This window comes from Poecilia latipinna, unplaced genomic scaffold (genome assembly GCF_001443285.1).
Source record: "Poecilia latipinna isolate Pla-1442-1.1 unplaced genomic scaffold, P_latipinna-1.0 Scaffold539, whole genome shotgun sequence".
NCBI lineage: Eukaryota > Metazoa > Chordata > Actinopteri > Cyprinodontiformes > Poeciliidae > Poecilia > Poecilia latipinna.
This window is the reverse complement of record NW_015113155.1, coordinates 177,086-199,255: the sequence shown is the minus strand read 5'-3', so window position 1 is coordinate 199,255 and position 22,170 is coordinate 177,086. Positions and strand designations below refer to the sequence as shown.

At 38.7% G+C, this 22,170-nt stretch overlaps 2 protein-coding genes and 1 long non-coding RNA gene across 7 annotated transcripts in view; 1 reads left to right on the top strand and 2 right to left on the bottom strand.

The window, feature by feature from the left end:
• c2cd3 (C2 domain containing 3 centriole elongation regulator) overlaps nt 1-12,327 on the bottom strand; it is a 25,563-nt gene extending 13,236 nt beyond the window's left edge. For 2 of the 3 annotated variants that reach the window (XM_015041125.1, XM_015041126.1), the window contains exons 1-18: nt 12,085-12,327; nt 11,217-11,486; nt 10,751-10,908; nt 10,086-10,264; nt 9,845-9,990; nt 8,906-9,038; nt 8,690-8,827; nt 6,964-7,111; nt 6,778-6,887; nt 6,500-6,703; nt 6,287-6,402; nt 5,469-5,587; nt 4,406-4,537; nt 3,876-4,319; nt 3,248-3,399; nt 2,483-2,726; nt 2,032-2,215; nt 774-957 (exon numbers count right to left, since the gene is read on the bottom strand). In XM_015041125.1, coding sequence (XP_014896611.1) covers nt 774-957; nt 2,032-2,215; nt 2,483-2,726; nt 3,248-3,399; nt 3,876-4,319; nt 4,406-4,537; nt 5,469-5,587; nt 6,287-6,402; nt 6,500-6,703; nt 6,778-6,887; nt 6,964-7,111; nt 8,690-8,827; nt 8,906-9,038; nt 9,845-9,990; nt 10,086-10,264; nt 10,751-10,908; nt 11,217-11,486; nt 12,085-12,136 — 3,113 coding nt within the window. In that variant the 5' untranslated portion in view covers nt 12,137-12,327. The remainder of the gene's footprint in view (nt 1-773; nt 958-2,031; nt 2,216-2,482; nt 2,727-3,247; nt 3,400-3,875; nt 4,320-4,405; nt 4,538-5,468; nt 5,588-6,286; nt 6,403-6,499; nt 6,704-6,777; nt 6,888-6,963; nt 7,112-8,689; nt 8,828-8,905; nt 9,039-9,844; nt 9,991-10,085; nt 10,265-10,750; nt 10,909-11,216; nt 11,487-12,084) is intronic. The other variant, XM_015041127.1, reaches the window with a different exon arrangement.
• On the top strand, nt 2,046-15,946 carry LOC106952792 (uncharacterized). The gene is made up of 3 exons (XR_001426054.1): nt 2,046-2,056; nt 3,886-3,891; nt 15,573-15,946. It is a non-coding gene; the product is annotated as an uncharacterized LOC106952792 (long non-coding RNA).
• The window catches only part of p4ha3 (prolyl 4-hydroxylase, alpha polypeptide III), a 16,991-nt gene continuing 8,780 nt past the window's right edge, over nt 13,960-22,170 (bottom strand). The window contains exons 4-14 of one of the 3 annotated variants that reach the window (XM_015041129.1): nt 21,221-21,370; nt 21,101-21,152; nt 20,375-20,532; nt 19,838-20,017; nt 17,961-18,025; nt 17,693-17,852; nt 17,020-17,082; nt 16,657-16,725; nt 14,973-15,069; nt 14,445-14,521; nt 13,960-14,358 (exon numbers count right to left, since the gene is read on the bottom strand). In XM_015041129.1, the coding sequence (XP_014896615.1) occupies nt 14,451-14,521; nt 14,973-15,069; nt 16,657-16,725; nt 17,020-17,082; nt 17,693-17,852; nt 17,961-18,025; nt 19,838-20,017; nt 20,375-20,532; nt 21,101-21,152; nt 21,221-21,370 (1,065 nt within the window). In that variant the 3' untranslated portion in view covers nt 13,960-14,358; nt 14,445-14,450. Of the gene's footprint in view, nt 14,522-14,972; nt 15,070-16,656; nt 16,726-17,014; nt 17,083-17,692; nt 17,853-17,960; nt 18,026-19,833; nt 20,018-20,374; nt 20,533-21,100; nt 21,153-21,220; nt 21,371-22,170 lie in introns of those variants that run through there. The other 2 variants (XM_015041128.1, XM_015041130.1) reach the window with 2 other exon arrangements.

Here is a 22,170-nt window from a genome sequence, read left to right as displayed (position 1 = left end):
GGCTAGCAAGTCAACAACAAATCGCAGTAACACTTTATTTGAAGTGGTGTGCATAAGACTGACATGACACCGTCATAAACATGACATAATACCTGTCATGAACATAATGTTTATGACAGTTGTCATGAAGTGTCACTTGGTAAATAATGACACTTTTAATGCAGAGTTGCATTAAAAGTCCATTAAAAGTGCCAACTTTGCATGATTTTGTAAATAATGACAATTAAATCAAAGTTGGCATTTTTAATGGACTTTCAATGCAACTTTTAGAGCAACTTTGCATTAAAAGTGTCATTATTTACCGAATGACACTTCCTGACAACTGTCATAAACATTCCTAAAGACTTCTTTATGTTCATGACACGTGTTATGTTATGTTTATGACAGTGTCATGTCAGTCTTATGCACACCCCTTCAAATAAAGTGTTACCCAAATCGCTTGTGTTTTCCAGCAGCCATTGCACAGTGCATACAACGGTAAAAACCAGCTGACCAAACCTCCTGGAGGTTGCTAGGTGACAGGCAGCATGTCGCTGGGATTGTTAGGAGAAGGGCAATGCATACTGATATGTGACATTGCAACGGAAGTTTTTGAAAAAAAAAAAAAAAAAAAATTTCCAGACACCAAAAAACATTAACTTATTGCCAAAAAAGAGCTAGGTGTTTTTTAAGCACTTAGGCTATTTTTAGTAGCAGTCAAAAGCCAAAGGGAAGTACAAAAACATGGAAAATGGGAATTTTGAATAACATGTCCCTTTTAATATGACACTTACCTGCACCACACTTCAAAGTGGACGCCTCCTCCACTACTCAGGCCTTGACTCGACAGCGAGCTGAGCAGCAGTCGCTGGACAGGAACTCCTTCAGGAGCGAGAAGGACGTGAGTCTCGGTGTGACCAAACACCGGATCCGGGACGCAAAGAGTGGTGATGGTACGATACGGCTTCAGGTTCAAATCTGGTGGAGGAAGAATTAGGGCTAAGAGGAAGGTAACATGTTGGGTTTAAATAGGCCTGTCGCACTGACAAATTTTACTGGACGATAAACTGTCCCAGAAATGATGGCAATAAGAGATAATGTTGTAGTTATCGCTAATAATAACAATAAGCGATAATAACTTGATGGTTTTGAGACCATTTTTAAGTACCTTAATATACTGATACATACAATTACAAATTTGCCCTCTCAAAGATAAACTTTAATTCTACAAAGAACACTTAACACTGGAAGATATTCTAAGTATCGAAAATAAAACGGAACAAACAAAACCAATTAAAAAAACGGAAATAAAAACTAGAGGTTGACCAATACATCTCCCAACCAATATTTTGGGATGATATTTGTGTTTTGTTCTTATACCAATGTCGGCTGTTACGAGTATGCATTCACTGATCCATGAGTGCATCCAGAAGCCATGCCTTGAGATAACGTGACCAAACGCTTTTCCGATCCCTCCATGCTAGAGAGCAGCTGGTAACGTTACAAGACTAAATGTCAACAACAACAAGGGCAAGTTTTCAACTTTCATTGTATTTTTAACTGTCTAGTTTAGCTCCATCTGCACTTTGAAAGCCTGCCTCTGTCTCAGTGGTGTCAAATGTTCCATATTGTTTGCCACCAATTCTTAATATGTTACATTAATAAATTGAGACTTGTGTAACATTCGTTATGATTGTGTGATTTTTTTATCATATAAATGAACAATGAAAAAGCAATACTGGCTTCCAGATGAAAAAAAAAATTGGCAGCACATATCGGGATCAGTTGGATTGGTGTAAAAAGAATCGGTAACGGCCTTAAAAAAAACAAACAAACAAAAAAAAAACCTTCATTGGTCAATCTCTAATAAAAACACGAACAACCGAAACCATAAATAAAACGGATTATGATGCTTCTGTGAGGAAAATTGCCCTTCAAAAAATACTAATCATCAGAATGGAAATGATCGTTTATCATACAATTAATCCATTAAACTGCTTATTGCGACAGACTTAGGTTTAAAGTTTTATTTTTATTTAAGGGCGGCCTTACTGCTCTCTACAAGGCTCAGATCAACGTTGGAGGCAGTGCTGAACTCCTGGGAGGGGAAACTGTACTGAACGTAGCAGTCAGCCTCTCCCCACACTGTGGACTGCAGAGGGGTCAGCCCACTGACTTTCTCCACTCTTAGAACAAACACATGCTCCCTCATAACCCTCACTTGTGCTGCATTCACCTGAAAGACAAAGGCTGGGGTTAAAGGTTATTTAGGAAAAGTAATTCAAGCAAAGGTGTCACAATATTTCAGTATTTGTGCATTGACATAATTGTACAAGTGCCTTTATGCAGCATAAGCAGAAGAAGAGGGTGAGGCTCTGAGTCTGTTTAAAGTTCTTCACTGATGTAATCAGCAATTCTATTATTCACATCAGTAAGCAAATATGTTTAAGTGAAAGCAGAGTAACAGCTCTTATATTACATATTTGAAGTGCTGAGCACATACCTTTGTTTGTGGGTGTGGCTGGTGATCGAGCATGTGAACCGGTCTCACCAGGTGAAGAGACGAGTCGTACTCCTCATCTCTGGTGCGCTGGAGGGAGATGATCTGCTCTGCCCGACCCATAGCCAGAACAACCCTGAGGTTTCCCCTGCAGCAGCCTGAGAACACGTCAACGACAGGCATATAGCAGTCGACCCCTAAAACTGGGTACTGCGCCTGCAGAAGGAGCTGGGTGATCTTTGGGTCCCTGAAAGTACGAAAAGGAAGGGAAATATCGAATACCATTAAAAGGATTTCCTGCTGCCCAGTTTGCAGTCAGTTTTGGCAAGTTATCATATTGATGGCATGTGTGACACAGCTCACAATTAAGTGTTAAATTGCACAACAGCGCCCCTCAGAGGAGAAAGTATATAAGGTAACTTTCAGCTTGTTTACTGCTAACGAGTTTGAATGGATGTAGGTCTGTCATAATAACAAATTTTGCTGGACAATAAATTCTCCCAGTAATTATTGAGATAAAAAATAATATTGTTGTTTTGAGATCATTTTCAAGCATTATATTGATAATGCAATAATAATGCAAGTTCGCCCTCTCAAAGACTAATAAACTTTTTTTTAGTAAAACCACTCCACACTGAACCTCAAAATTCTAGGTATGTTTTTGTGAGGGTTAATATTATAGCATGACATAAAGCTCAAAAAGACAATTTTGCTTAATAACTCCCTGTACAGTTGTAAAAAAAAATGGACTTGTTTTTGTTGTCTTACCTAAATGACACGTAGAACTGATGTAAAGGTAGTTTAACGAGGCCGAAGAGTCGATCGTTCCCAGAGCTTCCAGTTTTCTGCCATACTTCAATCACCATCATGTTATCCTTCATACGCTCTAAAAGTTTTGTTGTTAATCCCACTGGTGTTACCTTTTACACAAAAACAACAACAACAAAAAAGACAATCATATTTGGTTTATTTTGTAATCTGTTTTTTTGTTTTACATTTTCACTGAAATGTGTGTCCCAGCAAATCTACTCGCTTCTCTCCTCATACATCACAATGAGAGCACCTTTACATCCCTCTGTACATTATTTGATGCACAATTAAATTAAAACCACAAAGTAGGTTGTGATGTCTAAATGTTCACAGAAAATTATTTAAAGTGCTTGGACAAAAATAGAGAAGTAGGACAGCAAAAGCTATTTAAACTATAAATACAGTGGAAAAACACATGACTTTCTAAATATTCACCGAGGAAAAGCAGATTTCTTAGTGATTTAAGTCTTCAAAGATTAAATCAGAAAAGATGGTTAGCAACAAACAGACACGTTTAGCAAGAATGGCAGTGAAATTAAATTAAGTGATTCAGACCGATGGAGACGGCTGAGTTTCTTGAACCCACCTGAACAAAGTTGAAGGTGGGGTTTGACCGGCCCCAGCTGACCGTGGATCTGGCCGTCTCATCGCACCAGAACAGCTTACAGTTCAAGAAGACGTTTGGAGCCTGCTGCGGCCCGCAGCTGAACTTCTTCCCATCTGGAACCATGAGTAAAGCATGCAGAAGGACTTGGGGCTCCTCTTCGGCCAGAGAAGATTTAAGCGGAGATCTTCGGATCCTGGGAGGATTCGACGGTTCCCTCGTATGTGTCTGAAGAGTCCAAACATTCAGCCTGGGATGATCCATCCCTGGAGCCGATAAGGCCTCCATGTCAGAACGCTGAGATCTTCCAACATGTTCTCTTTCGGGGTTGGCTGCGATTTTCAAAGGCAGCGTGTCTTTCGCAACCACGTTCCCTGTTTTTTCATTAGAGAAACTTTTGCTGTGTGTTCCTAGTTCTATGGAAACCTGCAAAATATATAGCAACTAGGTCACAACCCCTTAACTTTGTTGCTTACAAAAATAAACAAGTAAAATAAAAAGCTAAAAATTACTGTGAGAGGTCCAATGTCCCGCGTTTCTTTGGTTCCCTCAGAGCCGCAAACTGGCAAAACAACAGACTGACTCAGCTCCTGGCTCTGCAGTAGACTGCGCAGAGCGTGAACGGCCTTACCAATAAAAACAGGCTGCAAAAGCAGAGAGAAAACATTTTTAGCACCTGTTACACAGGCAAATGATCAATATCTTGAGCTGCTTTAATTAACCTTATTATAAAAAGGTATATTAAATTAATAAAGTAGCAAAAATTTAAAAAATGGGGAAAAAAATTAAAAATGCATTTATGTTTAAAATTTGTACACCACCAGCAGAAGGTTACTGATCATACATTTAAAGAAACTCTACAAATCAGCCTAAAAATTAATCAGCTTCTTAGAGCCAAAAACATATAGATTTTACTTTTGTTGTTATTATTATAGTTAGGATTAAAATACATTTTCAAGGGCTTTAAAATTTTTATTAAATAATCTCGTGCTTCAGTTTTTCTCTTCAGGGGTTGCCACGGCGATTCACCATCTCTCGCTCTCTCTCTCTCCTTCCACTTAGTCCTATCCTCTACAGTGATATCCTCAGAATTTCTTATAATTAATTTTACTTTAATCCAAACTTAGTCACATATCAACTATTTACTCCTTAAATTTTGACTGTTTCATCAGTTTTACATTATAATTGACGGTTTTGATTGGTTTTCTATTATTATTTCACTTAGATCTCATGCTGTTTGTACACTTGTCATTTTATTTTTAACTTCTGTAAAACATTTTGATACATTTGCTTACAACTGGGAAAAGTATCTGTATGGCTATCAGATGGTTGAGAGTTTATTTCCTGTCTTCCAGTATCTGTATAACGTACGAATGGGTAAATGATTAGGATGTTTAAGGGTGAATGAGGCTTGTTGCGTACCTGTAAACTGAGTGGTCAGATGGGATAGAAAAATTAGAATTAGTATTTATCTTAATGTGTACATCTCACTGCCTGTTATGTGCTTGCTTTCTATAAATAAAATTGTTTGTAGAAGCTAACTAAAGTAGTAATCAAGGTGTCTGAGTAACTTACTTTTTTCTGGTCACTCTTTCTTGAGTAAATCTTGAAAGTAAGCTCGCTTTCCCACCACAGCTTGATCGCTGCCGTGTTGAAGTGGACAGGAAACACAGAGAGCTGGTGGAACTTCACAGCTTAAAGAAACACACAGAGAAGCTGCATCAGAAACAAACACCATAAGGAACAGTTTTACAAAGCAGGGCTGCAGCTAACGTATATTTTAGTAATGATTATTATGGATTATTCGGATACAAAAAATGGCAGATTCTGTAGATTTTTTTAACCTTTCTTTATACAACATTGAAATGCAAATAATCAAATTAATCAATATCTTTTTTCAAATGAGAATAAAACATTTTACTGCAATAACAGCATTTCTTTGTGAAAGCTTGATCATTTGTAGCAAAGAATATATCTGCAGATAAAAAATACTTTTAAAGTCAACATGTTAAAAGCTCTGCACTTTCTGCCTTATTTTACATTAATACAGTGTAGGGCAGATCCGTTGATTTTCTGCATTAACCAATTAATAACTGGACTCCAAAAGATTCTTATTAAGACATTTTTTACTAAATTCAAACCTAAAATTGAAGCTAAAACTACCACTAGATGAATTCTGTGTGGAGCATATTTACTAATTGTTTATTTTTTAAAAGAAAAATGTAGATATTTTTGTACAGCTTTGGGTTAATTATTGCTCCGAGTGTGTTGTTCTTTCAGAAATTTTTAAAGTCTCTATATACTCCAGTTAACGATTAATCGATTGCTTCAATAACCAATTCACCAAGATCAATCTGACTAATGGCTCAGTTACAAATAACAGGAAGAGTTACCTCCAAAAGCGATTTTACTGGAAACGGCTCTGGTCACGTCTACATCTCCACCTTTACTCCGCCCAAACTGACCCGAGGCTGAAGTCATTGGAAAAACATACTCCACAAAATACGTGCTATAAAAAAAGAGAAGAGATTCAGAGATTCTCAAATACAAGTGATACAAATGCTAAGATGAGCTTTAGCTAAAAATAACATTACTAATTGTTTTACCATTTCTTGCTGGGCAATGGGCGTGGAGGTTTCCCTTTGATGGCCTTCTTGGTTGTGGTGGCTGAGCTGCCTGCAGGAACGGCGAGCGACTCAACGGTAACTCTTGCTATTCGGATGAGACTCAGCAACTTGAGCTGCTCTGCACTGAATGAAGAGTAGAGATCATCGCCACGATCTGCAAACTGCTGTTCATCTAAATTTGGACTGAAAAAAGTCAAAATGTGGGTCAGAACAGCCTTTGCTGTTTTTAGATGAAATGTTGTTTTTGGGGCTCTTACCTTTGGCTGATCCCAGGTTCAGACTGCCTCGGTTTCTCTGGATGAGTTTTATTGGATGTTGTTGCTCCTTGACTGTTGTCCCCTGCGAAATCTGGTGCAGTGTCTGAATGCTTGAAAACAATAACTTCAATAAGCTGTCACCTGAAAAAAATGGCTAAAACTAAAAGATAAAGAGTAAATACTCACAGGAGTTTTGTAAAACAGATTTTCCAGTAAGCTCTGATCGTAAAGCGGATCGTTGAGCTCGCTGTCTCCACACACACTGCTGTGGCCGGAGAAAGATTCAGGAGGTGACCCCTGGATGTCCCACAGAGGCAATTCAGATGTCACAGAGCTGGGGGGAAACAGAAAACAAATTAAAAAATGCTGGAAACAATTCAAATTTATTCTAAGACAAAAAGGGAAATCTTATGAAACTGGCTCTTCTTTTTAGCTCATATTTTATTGGCTTATCTAATTAAGTCAAATTTCTTAATTGCTTGTTTTGTTGCTTCATTTGTAATTTTATTTTATAAAAACAGGACTCTATTGTAAATGGGATTTTGGATCTCAATCAGACAACCTGTATAAATAAAGGTCAAATAAAGAAATAAAAAACACAATATTTGCAAAAGGTTTGTCACATTAACACAACAAATGTAATTTTTTTTAATTCTGATTTTATAATATATCTGAGGCAAGGTTTACAAACATTTTTAGCAATAAAAATAAAAAATAAAATCTGGTGCTTGAATAGGAAACAGAAATAATCTGCATTTAAATTATCATTCATATGTCACCTGAATACAATTCTGCATTGAGTGTTTGCAAAAGTTTTTACACCCCCTAAATTTTTTTTATTCCATTGCATTTTATTGGAACTTTATGTGATAGACTAGATTTATCTGGCTGTGATCGTCATGTTAACAGAGTTTAAAACGTCCAGCAGCTCAGGGGGGAGAGGAAAGGTTTGTCATTGCACCATTGCAGGCGGAGAAAATGCAACAATTTGGGAAAATCTGAACTGGTCTGTTTGTATTGATTTTAACACAAAAAAAATGAATGATAATTTTTTTTCCCAGTAACCATTATATTGAGATATTGATTGTTTTTGACAAAATGGTTGTTGCAAAGTTTATATACATACTCTAAGACTTCCAGCTTGACTCGTACTTAAAGGGGCAGTATTTTGTATTTTCCAGGCACATAGTGACATTTCATAGCAGAATCAAGTAGCTATGTTACCTTCAGTTAGTATAAATATGATGCCTTTATCAAATATGGCTTAAAACAAATTTGACTTTGTAATTTAACAACTTAAAATTCAGCCTGTGTCTCTTTAAAAACTCCTGGTCATTCTGAAACTCCGCCTTCAGGAAGTCATCACACCATCACGCCTCTATTAACCCTTTAACAATGATTTTACCAGCGTTGCACTGAGAAGTGGCTCATATAATGAGCTTAGCAGATGCGCAGTAGCATCAGGTGCTTGCTAATTGCTGCTGGCTAGTCTAGAGGAGCTGAGAGAGGGAGTCACAGGGGAGAGTTGCTCTGTAATATAGAAGCTGGGAAGATTGGAAACTGCAGGTCAGAGGATGAGCTGCGTATCCAAAGCGGTGCTTGGTCCATCTGGACGTTTTGTACAGCTGAATGGTTACCATGAAGACAAAAGGATTTCTCAAACATGCATGAAAGAGTCATATCAACACTCTAGTATGTTTTTGATGAAGCAATAACATTTTAACATAATGTAAAGCACAAAAAAGTTGATATTATATAAAACCACCCCTTTAAAAGTGGTTCTACAAATTACTAATTTAAAACTGCGGTGAATACAAAACTACTCAATCCCAATAAAATGCATTACCATTTGTGATTGTAAAGTGATAACACTAGGTGAAAAATGTAAGTGGCACAAATCCAGTGAGTCTACCTGCCAAGCAGCAGATCCACAGCTCTTTTGTCCATGTCTGGCAGACAGTCCAGGCCACTGTCTGAGGGGAAGGGTCCATCCCCAGAGTGTGCATGCAGGATATCCTGAAGAAACATACGTGATGTAGAAGGGAACAAGCTGCAAACATAAAGAAGGGTAGTAGGTATTAAAAAACATGTGCATTTCTGGAATCTTTAAAAAATAAAAGCCACTGACTCTCTAGGTGTTTGGATGTTGTCCTTAGGGAGAGGTAGAGGATTGTCCTTCAGAGGCACAGAAGAGACGACGTCACAATTCAGACCCGACTCCACCATTGCATTCCTGAGCTTGTTTCCCCGCTCCAAAATGACTGCAACCAGAAAAAGGTTAACAGTCATGACTGGACATTTTTGCTTTTGCACATTAGTGATTGACTAGCTGCGTTTCTATTAACCATAAAATTGTGCAAACTGAAATTATGAAAATAAATACGCCCGATGAAAACATGTCAGTTTAGAAAAAACTCAAGTTTTTTGAAAAAGGTTTTTGAGCTAGAATGAGGTGGTTTTTTGACCATAGCTAAATAGTTGTATTTCACAAAACTGCAATGGAAACACTTTTTATGGGTCACATGAGTCACGTAATAAACAGCTGAATGTTACTATTTATGAAAACGACTAAGAAGATAACAGGAAGTAGTAGTGGGATGATGGCTTGTTTTTGTTTTGTTTTTGTTTTTTTAGTACAATGTGCAGCTGGCTCCAGAGCTCTCACAGCATCACACAGTTCATACAAATGTGTCATTTAAATGTGTTGAATCCATAGCTCTACTGTAAAAGGTCAGACTACAATTTCCTTAAAATGGCCGTTCCCAAGTATAAGCAGCTTGTCGCTCCAACACCTGAGTAAGACACCAACGTCTCCTCTGATGGCTGATAGATGATGAGCTAAATGGCTAAATTATGAATGCATCTCATGTAACTGTTTACATCTGTCGCTGCCATGATTTTTAATGACATCGAGTGAACAAGCTTTTTCACATGTTATTTTAATTTAATTTCTTATTTAATGGAAATGTTGCCATTGCAATGTTGTGTTTTTTTCAAATTAGCAGAATATCGACAAAGATTTGTGCTCATTTGGAATGGGAACGCAGTTAATGATGTTGCTGCTGACCTGAGATGATGTCATTATTTCTCGTCTCTGCTGTCGAGGGATTCCCAACAATTTCACTGTTTTGAAGTTTACTGCACGTAGGAACCTGATTCTCCAGCGTCGTCTTATCCTTCTGGACATTTTGAAAATACAAGTGGTCTTTTCCTCTAAAATTAACAAAGCAAGGAACACAAGAGATTAACAGAGGAGAAAAGCAAGGGGGAGTTTTTGTACAGGTATTTGTTCAGTAACTCTCCCAAACCTTGGTGTGTTTCCACCACTGCTCCCGCCGGATTCTTTCCCACCTCCAGCGGTGACGAGAACTGGCGGCGGGAGGGCCGTCAGTTTGGGTACCTGCAGCTTATCGATGCTGGTGTCTGTGGCGGGGGCCGAGCTGCTGCTGTTGTAGGCTTCAGTCAGAGGCTCCAGATTCAGAGAGACCTAAGAAGTCAAGATTGGAGATGAAAAACAACATATTTTAGTATTACAGAATATTTCAGTTACACTTAAGCCTGTAAAAGGCAACTGAACAATTAATTGCTTGCATGATAAATTAAAATGAGCTTGATAATTTCCATGTTAAGGACTAATATTTTTTGAAGGGCAATTTTGTTTACAGAAACATCATAATCCATTTTATTTGTGGTTTTAGTTGTGTGTGTTTTGGTTTCTTTTTTTATTGTTGTTTTTGGTTGCTGTTTTTTATTTCGGATATTTAAAATATCTTCCAGTTCCAGTGTTGAGTGTTCTGTACAAAAATAAAGTTTGTTAGTCTTTTTGAGGGAGAACTTGCATCATTATGCCATGATCATTATATTACTTGAAAATTGTCTCAAAACAACAATATTGCAATAATTACTAGGACAATTTATCATCCAGTAAAGTTTGTTATTGCACACAAAGTTTTAAATTGATCAGTCTGCTCACCTGGACTTCTCCCAGCTTTTCTGAGGTTGGCGACACTAGAGTGTAAAATCCACTAATAGGCTGCGACAGAGACAGACGGGAGATCCCAGCAACTTGAGCCCGAGCGACTGGTAAATGATTCGGCTTAGTCAGAACCTCCAGCACCAAAGAGCCCATATCTGTTTAGAAAAAATAGCTATTGATTTGTAAAGACAAAAACCTGACCGATATCCATCCATTCATCATCTAAACACGATTATCCTGGGCCACTAGAGCCAATAAAGCCTTTAAAAAAAGTAATAATAAACACTTATTCTGGGAGCTGGCACTTATTTCTAGCACTTGCAGTAATTGGGCGAGAATCAGGGTACACACTGGACAGACTACCAGAGACACAGAAAATGACTGTGCACGCAGAACGATGAACCTAACAGTCATGTTTTGGAGTGCGGGAGGAAGCTAGAGGACCTGGAGAGAAAATATTCACCTGTAAGGTATGAGGTGAACTGCTTTGGGCCGCAGCGGATCGCGTAGCGAGCTGTGCTCTTGATGGTCCTCTGAGCCACCTGGGATGCATCTCTTGGAAAGAAGTGCGTGCCATTGGACGACTCGCCCCACCAGCGCAGCCTGATGAACGTTGGAGACGGAGGCTTGTGGACTGTCCATAAGACCCTGCTCACTGTCACACACAGGAAGCACCTCAGCTGGCCCTCAACAAGAGGGGGTAGGCTTGTTGAGGGAGACACATCGCTGGGGACTGACAGAGTTATGTCAGGTTACACCAAGCCGGAGACACAACACACAGTTACTTAAAAAGTTAGCTAAAATTTATTGCAGTCCAAGCTGGTCTTTGCTGCGCGTCATGCAGGCCTAACTGAAAGAAACATGTTCAATAGATCTGAGACAGAAAAAAGCTTGTGTAGAAACAAGAGGTCTTACTTTAACAGTGTGTATCTCTATCTGCTGTATTTGTATTCATTTCATTTATTCAAGTAATTCACAGTATTTAGAAATGTGACTCAGTAAAAGTACTGACTCTTACTAATAATATTATTCAAGTAAAAAGTACGTTATCATAAAAGTACATTTCCCCCCAAAAAGTTACTGAAGTAGATGTAACTGAGTAAATACCATCTCTGGCAGTAAAGGATAAAATACCGAGTTATAACATATTAAATATTGTTGTGAGTCATTTTATTGAATCAAAAATGTCAGTACGGTGCAGAATGAGAAATTACATAATTTATATGTGAAAAATTTCAAAGCGTTTGTATATGTTCTTACGAAAGTGACAGTTGGTTGGACGAGCTACCCATAAGTAGCATAACATTAGCATTTAGCTACGTTACATTTACCTTTCTTTTTGTTGCTTGCAGCTTTGGCAGACTTGTGTTTCTTACTCTTCATTCCTCAGTTCAGTAAAAACAGACCGTAACTGGCAGTCTCTCCGAAACAGAGCCTGAACCCTTCGCTGACATGTTTATTATCGCTCTTCGGTGAACTAATAATCAGTAACTGGAGCTAAACTAGCCGCGCGCACACACAAGTACACACAAACCGAACAAGCGCGGAAAACTGTCTCCGAGCAACAAGACACTTCCGCTACCCAGAATGCCTTACTGATGCATTCTGGGAAATAGAGTCTGTGTCTTTCTTCCTCTTTTCCTTTCCTTCCTTCTTTTTCTGTTTTTTTTGTTTGTTTTTTTTTTTACTTGGTTGTTTCTTTCACTGCGACATCAAGGTTACAAGGATGATAATTAAAAATTATTACATCGATTGCCCCTTTTTTCAATTAGCTACTCCACCCTCCCAAGTTCTTTTTAGGGGCTCTTATGAACAGAGCCCCTTTCAGGAAGCAAAGACAAACATATTTTTAGGTTCACAAGATATTTAAATTAAGAGCAAGAGAAGTATATTTTCCCAAATGTCTTAGATTATAAATGTAATATCATGTACATCACGGAAAACACTTCAGTATACCAAAATTTCATCCGACCCCCTTATCAAAATGATAAATGTGTTAGCTGATTTAATACGCATGCAAAATGTTGCACTATGTAGCTTAGATACATATAAATTACAGTAAATTACATCTTACTGTCAAACAGTTCTTAATTTAGGTTACTAATAATTGAATTAATTAAGTTCCCAATACTGTTGTTTATATATATAAAACATGAGGCATCACAAAGACTCCATCTTGTGGGCACCACCAGCAGAGGGAAGCACTGATCTGTTACATTATTTCTATAAAAACGGAGGAGATGCAGAAAGACCGTTATGACATGAATGATTTAAACCCACTCACATGAGGAAATTTAATGAGGTTGACAACGAAATGAATTGCAGATTCAAATTTTTTGGCGGATCACTTTAAGCATCTATTTTTCTCCAGTATTTGTTTTTGACAGTTTGTTGCAGAATACCAAAAATCTTCTCGCGTGTTTTAGGTAGTTTGAACAGCCGCTGATAGTCACTCTGCATGTTTGCTGTGGTAACAGTGAGAGGTGCACTGTGTGTGTAGGGAGAGGGAAAAAATAAATATCACATAAATATGTGATATTAAAAATAATGTCACAACAGTGACTTAGGAGTTTTCCAAACTTTCTGGTTTATTCGATTGCAGATCAAACATCCTAACAGCATAATTTCTAATCTTAATAAAAGCCCATAGTGTATGTAAACCACATGATTACCACTTATAAATAATATAAGCTCCAAAATGTGAGTTTTTAAACAATGCCGTCAAAGTCCAAGGATCATTTTTGTTGTACATTCAAGCTTTTTAATAGGGCCTCCAGTGAAACAATACAGAACAACCTTCCTCTCTTTAACAGCTCCATGGGAAAATATTGCTCAGTGTGTGCACAGGAATGTGCAATAGAGATCTGTTACACGCTCTCTTCATATATTTTCTGTGTGTCTGTCTGTGGCTGGAAAGACTGCCTCAGCTGGAAAGAAAATTTATGTCTCTGTGGGAATGAAAAAGTATGAAGTTAAGATCTCTGCCAGTCAAGCGGCAGGACTTTCCCCACAACATTTCCATGCAGAAGGGTTCGATGGATTTGAGATTTTAATACTCTCTATGAACCAGCCTCAACCTGTTTTCAGGTGGCTTGAGAAGTATTTTGTCACATATCAGAGAAATATGCACACAAGGTCAGCTGTGTTTGTTCAGAGGGATTTAAAAATGGTCAGACTAACAGGGATATAAGTACGAGGCATAGAAAGAGGCTGATTTAATAGTTTATTTGTTTCATTAGACTGCATCTTCATCGGTCTGAGTCAGAAACAGTGACAGTGACGACACTCTTCCATCAGGCATGATAGAATGAGATGTTTAATGCAGTCTGAGCTTCACATTGTCAATGATTACCAAATTTAGGACACGTTTCATTTGATAATTTACGTCCAACGCAGATAGTGTACGTCTTCCAGCATTCTTGCGAAATGCAAGAAATGTAAACACTCCTCCACTATAGCATGAAGTGACTGATGGAAACAGTTGGTCTCCATGGGCAGATTTTGCTCCACCTTCACCTCCACATCCACAGCAGGAGTGTCCAGGCTCCCTGGGGCCCTGGGCTCCAATCAAAGACGCAGGCAGGCTCCTCCGATATCTCTCTCATCTGTACACACACGCACACATGCTCTTTCTCTGGCTGCTGCCTCGTCTTTCCTTGCCAACGTGCCTGGCAGTAGTAAAGGCTCGTACTCCCTCTCACTCCTCAGGATTCAGGCTGCAGCGACGCTCAAACTCTTGGCCAGACTCGTGGATCCATTTGTTGGCCACTGTGGCACAGAGACATATTGGAACTGCTGTCAAACAAAAATAAGCAAACAGCGTTGACCAATGCGTCTCTTTTTCAGCCTCTCCAAACACGTTTCCAACAAGCATTCCCACCTGTTTTTGCAGTGCAAGTTGTTGTTGACCTACTCCGCGACTTCTTTTGCAGCTGCTTCCCAATTATTATCATCATTATTATTATTATCCTTAGGTCGGTTTAAATAGCCTGCGAAACAGATTTTGCTTGTCTGAGCCAACCGGCAGCAGATGTTCACTTTCCAAGATGAGCCCTCAGAGTCTGAACTGCAGGCTGTAATATCGCTATACTCAAACTCAAAATGAAACACAGATGGGCTCTAGCTCTCCTAAGTGAGGAGATTAGATTAATGTTTCGAGAAGCAGACGGCATTTTCTTGGCTTTTACCAAAAGTCTCGAGCGGGAACATCAAGTCTTACCCCACTTGTCACCAATGAGCACCGGGCAGCCAGCATGCAGAGTGTCTTCGTCTCCCTGACCATTTCTGCGGAGGTTCCACCAGAAGATAGCAGCTTTCTGAGAAATACCAAAGAGAACAGATTTTAATATATGCCAAACATGCTGCTTATGGATTATTTTTATTTTGATCAGGGACAGATTTAGTAAAATGTGGGCCCCTCATGGGCTAAGGCATATTTTGGTTTCCTACCAACACTAATTTAATTTGAATATCCAAATTAGACTGAAAGGCAGAACTACCCATTAGTGGATATGAGCTGATGGACAGTCGGCTTTATATGACGGCGTATTAGACCCAGGTGAAAGAAAAGGAGGAGTAAATTTCTGCCAAATGTTTTGAGATTAATCGCTGAAATTTTTTAGAAAAAACATGGAAACTGCTGAGCTTCAAAGGAAAAAACATAGCTCGAAAAACACTCATAAATTTTGAGATTAAACTCAGAAATGAAAAAAACAAAACAAGAAAAAACCAACGACGTTAATTTCTGAGTTAGAAAAGTTAAAAGATCGCAAAAAATTTGAAATTAATCTCAAAGATTTTCAAAAGTTTTCTGTCACAGCTGCTGCTGAGCAGTGACCACTCACACCTGATCATCATCACCCTGATCCCCAGCTGCTGCCATATAAGGACGGATCTTCCCCCTGCACAGTATCAGATTGTTGCGAAACCCTCAGCGGTAACACCTTCAGGCCTGCTGTAGAAATGTGAGCTAAATGCACAGTAACTAACCTGTCTCTTCCTTCTGCCTAGTTGCCTCTCCTGTCCGCGATCCTGACCCTCTCCACTGGATTAGGACCTCCCGGCTTTGACCCCCTGTCTGTCTGACCCTGAGATCAGGAACCGCCTGACCCCGATTTGGATCCCCTGGTTCTGACCCTGGCCTGTCTGACTAAGAGCAAGTTTATTTCCTAATAAACACCTGTTTTTGTATTCTCTGTTCAGTGCCTGATCGTGTCATTTTCAACTTTTGGAACTCAGAAAATTTCAAGTTTTTTTAATAAAATGTATTAAATTAATCTCAAAATTATGATGGCCCTAATACGCCGTCACATTTTGACACGTCCTTTGTCAGATGGTTTTGTTTCTCCCAAAAAGATGTAGCCCAGTCCAAAATTTATTTTCAACCAAATAAAAAACCTCATTCATTTTAACGGGAGACACTATTTCATTTACAGCAATTGCTAAATTAATTCTAATTAATACCAAATTACTTGAATTTATCCAGTTTTCTGAGAGGTCAAACACGTTCTCATAATTTGTAACTGGAGTTTCCAGCAGCACATCTGTATGTGTGATTCTTTATTTTTTTAAGATTCCAATTACAAGACGTAAAGTAAACACTATGAAACGTTCACATCGTTTCCACTAAGAGAAAACATGTTGGTAACATTAAAAGATTACTTTAAACCCAAACCTGCCAAGAATATGAATGATTGTGTGACTTAATGGAGTTACATAAAATAGTTTCCTGGCAACCAGAAAAGAAAACCTCGACTTGGACACAGAGCTGTTGGTAAGAAAACCTCTCCATTTATAGTTTTCACACAGCTGGATTAGAAGCATATGAATGTAATTCAGCCTTGACATCAAAAAGTCAAGGCTGAATTAGGAGAAACATCTTGATGATAACCGAAGTATTTTACCTCCACAACTGGAGCACTGAAGTTGGCATATATGAAGGCCGTGGAACCGCCAGCTTCCACTGAGCTGAGCTGTGGAAAACAACATTCCTTTAGAGCAGCGTCTTGTGTTTATGCTTTGTTGCAATAAATGCAAGTGATATTTGCCAGTCGAAATGATTTAGGGATCATTATTTCTCACAGCTATCACGTTTTACGATCAGTTTATTCCAATGTAAAAAGGAAATCACTGAGAACAGTTCTAAAGTAGCTGGAACAGCAGCATCAGATAAAAAGCTTACTCCAGGGCAACTGCCGGATGAGCCCACAGTAAAACTACAGGAATCTGACCAGCAACCTCAAGCTAAAAGCGTAGATTTGACTTACGTAGATCATAAAGGTCGCCATGCGGTTCCCAGTTCTCAGCTTGAAAACAGGACTGGTGGGTGACTGGTTTTAAAACGACATGGAAACTCTGTCAACATTTAACCAACACACGTGGCACCTTGCAAACGTGACATTTGCCCTTCAACTTTTTCATGTGTTGTCATGAAGTTGTGGTTCACTTTCCAGCAGGACAGTGATCCTAAATATACAGCCAGGCTTACATTAGAACAGCTTAGATAAAAGTGCTTCAATGGCCTAGTCAATGTACAGATGTAAATCCAACTGAAAATCTGTCTACTCATGAAAACTCCCCATGCGATCTGACTGAGCACGATCAGTTTGACGAAGAATTAGCAAAGATGTTGACTCTCAATGAGGCAGACTGCTACAGACAAACAGCCACAGAGTTAGAGGTGTAACCATGGTGTTGAGAGCGATAAGAGAAAAAGGGCATGAATAGAAACGAATGTTACACTTTTCAAACTTTAATTGGTAAAAGACTTTGAAGTCCATTCACCCTTCAATTCACTCTTCAAATTCATGCATCACTTTGTGTTGCTCTCCCAAATAAAGTCCCAAATAAATACAAAATGTGGAATGCTCGAAATGTGGAAAAATGCAGAAAAGGTTAAAGGGAATGAACATAAACTTAACCGCAACTTTGTCGACTTACTGTGGCGTGGTCAAAATGAGGTTCATAGTGTCCACCAATCCCATAATTCACCACCTGAAGGAACTCGGCATACGGGTGCATCACGTTCAAACCCGTTACCACGGAAATCCTTTGGTCCAACCTCCCAACGGTGGAGCTCTCCGAGCCTTTCAGCCACGCACTAGAGATCAAATATACCCAATCAGTTCGTTATGCCTCCGGATGTTCAGATGCACACCAGCAGCAGGAAAAATAGTTTTAAAACTTTTTATTTATTTATTTTTTTTACCTCTTGCTGATTCGATAATCTGCTGTTTCTTGCTTTTCTCCAGCTGCCACCACGGATCTCTTCAACTTATGAAAGGGCAGAAAATAAAATATGAGCAGCTTTATTTGGGCTTGTATTTTTTTATTTTTTTTTTATTGCTCAAGCTGTTGAAGTGAACCGCAAACTGTGTCACTGCACATAGTTTTGGACTGACTCTCCACTTCTCTAAGCCACTAAAAGCAGTTGGCAATCACTTTGCCTTCTGCTGAATTTATGTTTACCAATCTCCAACAGAAATATAAAACGGCCCCACTTTGAAGAACAAGCAACCTGATATTCAAATCAACAACAGAAACAAATTGCAGTTTAAACTGTTTGGACACTGAAGCGGACGGTCTCCTTTCGTGAAAACTGGTGAAATATGCCGAAAACCTCTAAACTGAGAAACCTGTCGAAAAACGACTCCGGGGAAGTAAAGAGCCGTCCAGCTCAGTACCACAGGCCTGCTTCCAATTAGCCCACAAGCTGACGTAGCGATGACATGGAAACCGAGCTTTCCATCTGACCAGCGGATGGAAAGCTCTCAGATAAACCACAAAGAGACTAAAGAGGCATCATCCTAGTTAATCCATCAAACAGTTCCTGAAGCACATGAGTCAGCAGGCTGAGAGTCAGGAGAAAGGTTTCTGTTAAATGTCATCTTCGCATGAGGCTCACAGTGTTTTCCTGGCAAAGCTCAGGGAGATTGTTTGCTCTGCTGGAGGAATTTGGCTTAAAAAAAAAAAAGGGGGGGGGGGGATTATTGCTTCAGGAAGTAGCATGAGATTTGCCTTTGAAGGAAGCTGAGAATGGATCGCAGTGTACCATCTTGAAAAGCGGAAGAGCATTTCTAATCTGACTGAGATGCTGAACTGGTGATTTGATTTCATGAAAAAGAAACACAGCTACAGTATCCGGTTAAATGGCCAGGAGGAAATTAAAAAGGGCTGGAATAAAAATAATAACTTTGAGCTTATTCCTCAGGAGGGTCACATTAATGTAAGGGGCCAAAATGATGGAATATGACGACAAAGCAATAAAACAGACAGCATGAGGAGGTAGAAGAAATTAAAAAACAAACAAGCATGAAAATAAACACAATTTTCTTCACATTGGGTATGTTAAGGACAGCATTATGTACTTTCCAGGCACATGGTGCCATTATATAGCACAATAAAATAACTGTGTTACCCTGAGTTGTTGTTATAATAATGCTGTAGATGTCAAACATGACTTTAAAGAAGCTGGACTGTGTAATTTGATGTCTTGAAGTTGGGCTTCTGTGTCTTTAAGAAACCTGTCCTCTTCCAACAGTCCGCCTCCAGCATATCATCATAACAATAATCCTCATTATGCCATTTACAACCGTTCTTAGGAGCACTGCACTGAAAACAGTTCCTATAATAAACTCAGCAGGCATTTAGTTCCATCAGGTGTTTGCTAATTGCTGCTGCTGCTAGTCTGGGGGAGCTGAGAGGGGAAGGAGTGTGGGAGAGGTGTTCTGCACCCCGAATGGTTGCCACGGGAGACTCCAGGGTTCCCCAAACACACACAAAAAAATCAAAAGCAACATTCAGAGTATATTTTTGATTATAGAATAACATTATAGCATTACATAATGCTCAAAAAAGTTGATCTTACATAAAACCCACCTTTTGAAAGATAAATGTAGGTCAAAATGTTACTAGTTCTTCTCTTTGCTAATTCAAACTAAAAAAAACCCAAAACTATCTTAAATTCTGCTTCAGAATCACGAGACTAACCCAGACAGACAAACATTTGGGAATGAAAGCAAATAAAAGTCAGACGTTTACGCTGGAAACCCTAAACCTGGGTATGCTCAAGCGACGATCACCTACGCCAGGCTGGGCGAGCCTCTTGATGTCATCCGCCTCGGCGTCTGTGATGAAGTCATGGTAAAGCTCCACATGAGGCTGCAGGCTCAGGACCTCTCGCCTCACAGGCTGCAGCAGCAGTGCAGGGCTGTGGTTGTTGGTAAAGAGGTCACAGAACAGTCCGGGGTTTTCAAAGTGCATCGGCTGCAAGAGGGAAAACAGGCATCATGAAGTCCGTTAATGAGATCGAACAAGGATCAAAATTTGCTGCATACATTCACCTAAAAGGTTGACGGTCACAGAAATTTATATAGATGTACATTTGAGTATACATCTATACTCACATGTATTATATGTGTGTATATATGTATATACACACATATAATACAAGCTAATCCTGCATCAGCAAGCTATCCCACACTGTTTATTTGAATCCACTTTCCTTATTTTACTGGTTCAAAATAATGCAAGAGCAGACAATGTACACATTGACATCTGTCTGCAGGATGAGCCATATGTCACTTTGGGACACTACGTGAAGAGTCCTATGCTGATGAATACCTGGGAGCCCTGAGTCAGGCACAGTCTCTCATAAGTGTCCCGTGTCGTTAAGGAGGAGGAGCCGGGTCTTCTTAAGCTGCGTTCCCCGGTTGGACCTGCAGAACCCAGCAGCTTCTCATATTTCTCAATATTCTGCAACACCCGTCCATTCATTGGATCTGAGAAAACAAAACGCGTGCAAAGAGTCACCGAGGCTGGATACAGTATTATTACAAATCATTCATTCGTCTTGAAATCTCCCGTAGATTGTCAAAGATACATAGTTTGCAAAAACAATAATCAGTTTCTGCAAATTTTCAATTTTCTCTTGTTATAAGTGAAATAATCTGTCAGTGGAGTTAGTACTTTTTATCAATATTCAAGAATAATTGACTTAAAACATGCTGTACATTAGTTTTGCCTTATTTCAGTTGCAATAAGATATTTGCACCAGAAACTAGACAAAAATACTTGGTAAGATTTTCTGCTTTTGCTGTTTCTACCGGGAGCAAATTTCTTATGTGAATGACAATAAATCTAAAGCCACAGATAATTTGGGGTTTAGCTGTAACTTGTGGCAAACTTAAAAATGAGATCATGGATTTTCCTTCCACTTTATAATTACGCAATACTTTGTGTCGGTCTATCACAAAGAATTAAGGTTTTAAAACAGCAAAATATTGAAAACAAAAAAGGTGCAGGCACTGTTCTTATTGTCTTGCATGTGAAATGGAGGTGTGGACTCACCATGATGCAGTAACTCATGAGACAAACTCAAGGCATACGAGACATTTCCTGTCTGAATCAAACAGAGGGATTTATAGCAGTCAAACATGGGACCAACGTGTGTATTCTCTGCTCTCCTACCTTAAAGTGGGAGAAGGCCAGGTGATCCAGAGCGTCCTCTAAGGTCCCTTCGTTCTCAGGACTCCACTCTCCCGCGGCTCCCCTGAAGAGACGTACCGACTCCTCCAACCACTGCACCGAGTGGTAGTAGTCTTCCTGCTCATAGGCCACCTGTGCACAAGGAAAGAGTTTCTTTATTCTGATATTAACATGATGTGTTAAGTCAGTATCTTATAAATTGTATCAGGTATTTTAGTCATGAGTCAAACAAGAGCAACAACTGAACCAGAGCTCCTTCAGAGTCTCCCTGTGCTGCGGTGGACCTTTCATAGAAGAACAAATAACAATGCTGTAAGATTTTGACTCCTTCCCATTGAGACAGTCATAATCAATTGCCCATATAATATTTCTTATACAGAGTATATGCACATGTCTATTGCTATTGGCTCAAAAAAGATAAATTATCACATTTATGAAGCTGGAGCAGTGCTTCATGGACCCTCCCCTCCCCCGGAGCTCCTTAAGACTAGCCAGGAGAAATTAGCAAATATCTGGTGAAACTTAACATCTGATAGGAGCCACTTGTCAGAGCAATGCTGATGAAAATGTTATTAAAAATGTTGCGATGAATTCCTGAAAGCAGAGGGTCAGAAGGAGTTTTTAAAGAGACACAGGCCCAATTTCAAGGTGTTAAATTACAGTCAAACTTCTTCTAAGTCATATATATATATATATATATATATATATATATATATATATATATATAAATTATATATATAAATCATATATATATATATATATATATATATATATATATATATATATATATATAAAATATATATATATATATATATATATATATATATATATATATATATATATATATAAATCATATATATATATATATATATATATATATATATATATATATATATATATATATTTTTTATAAAAAAAAAAAAAGAAATATT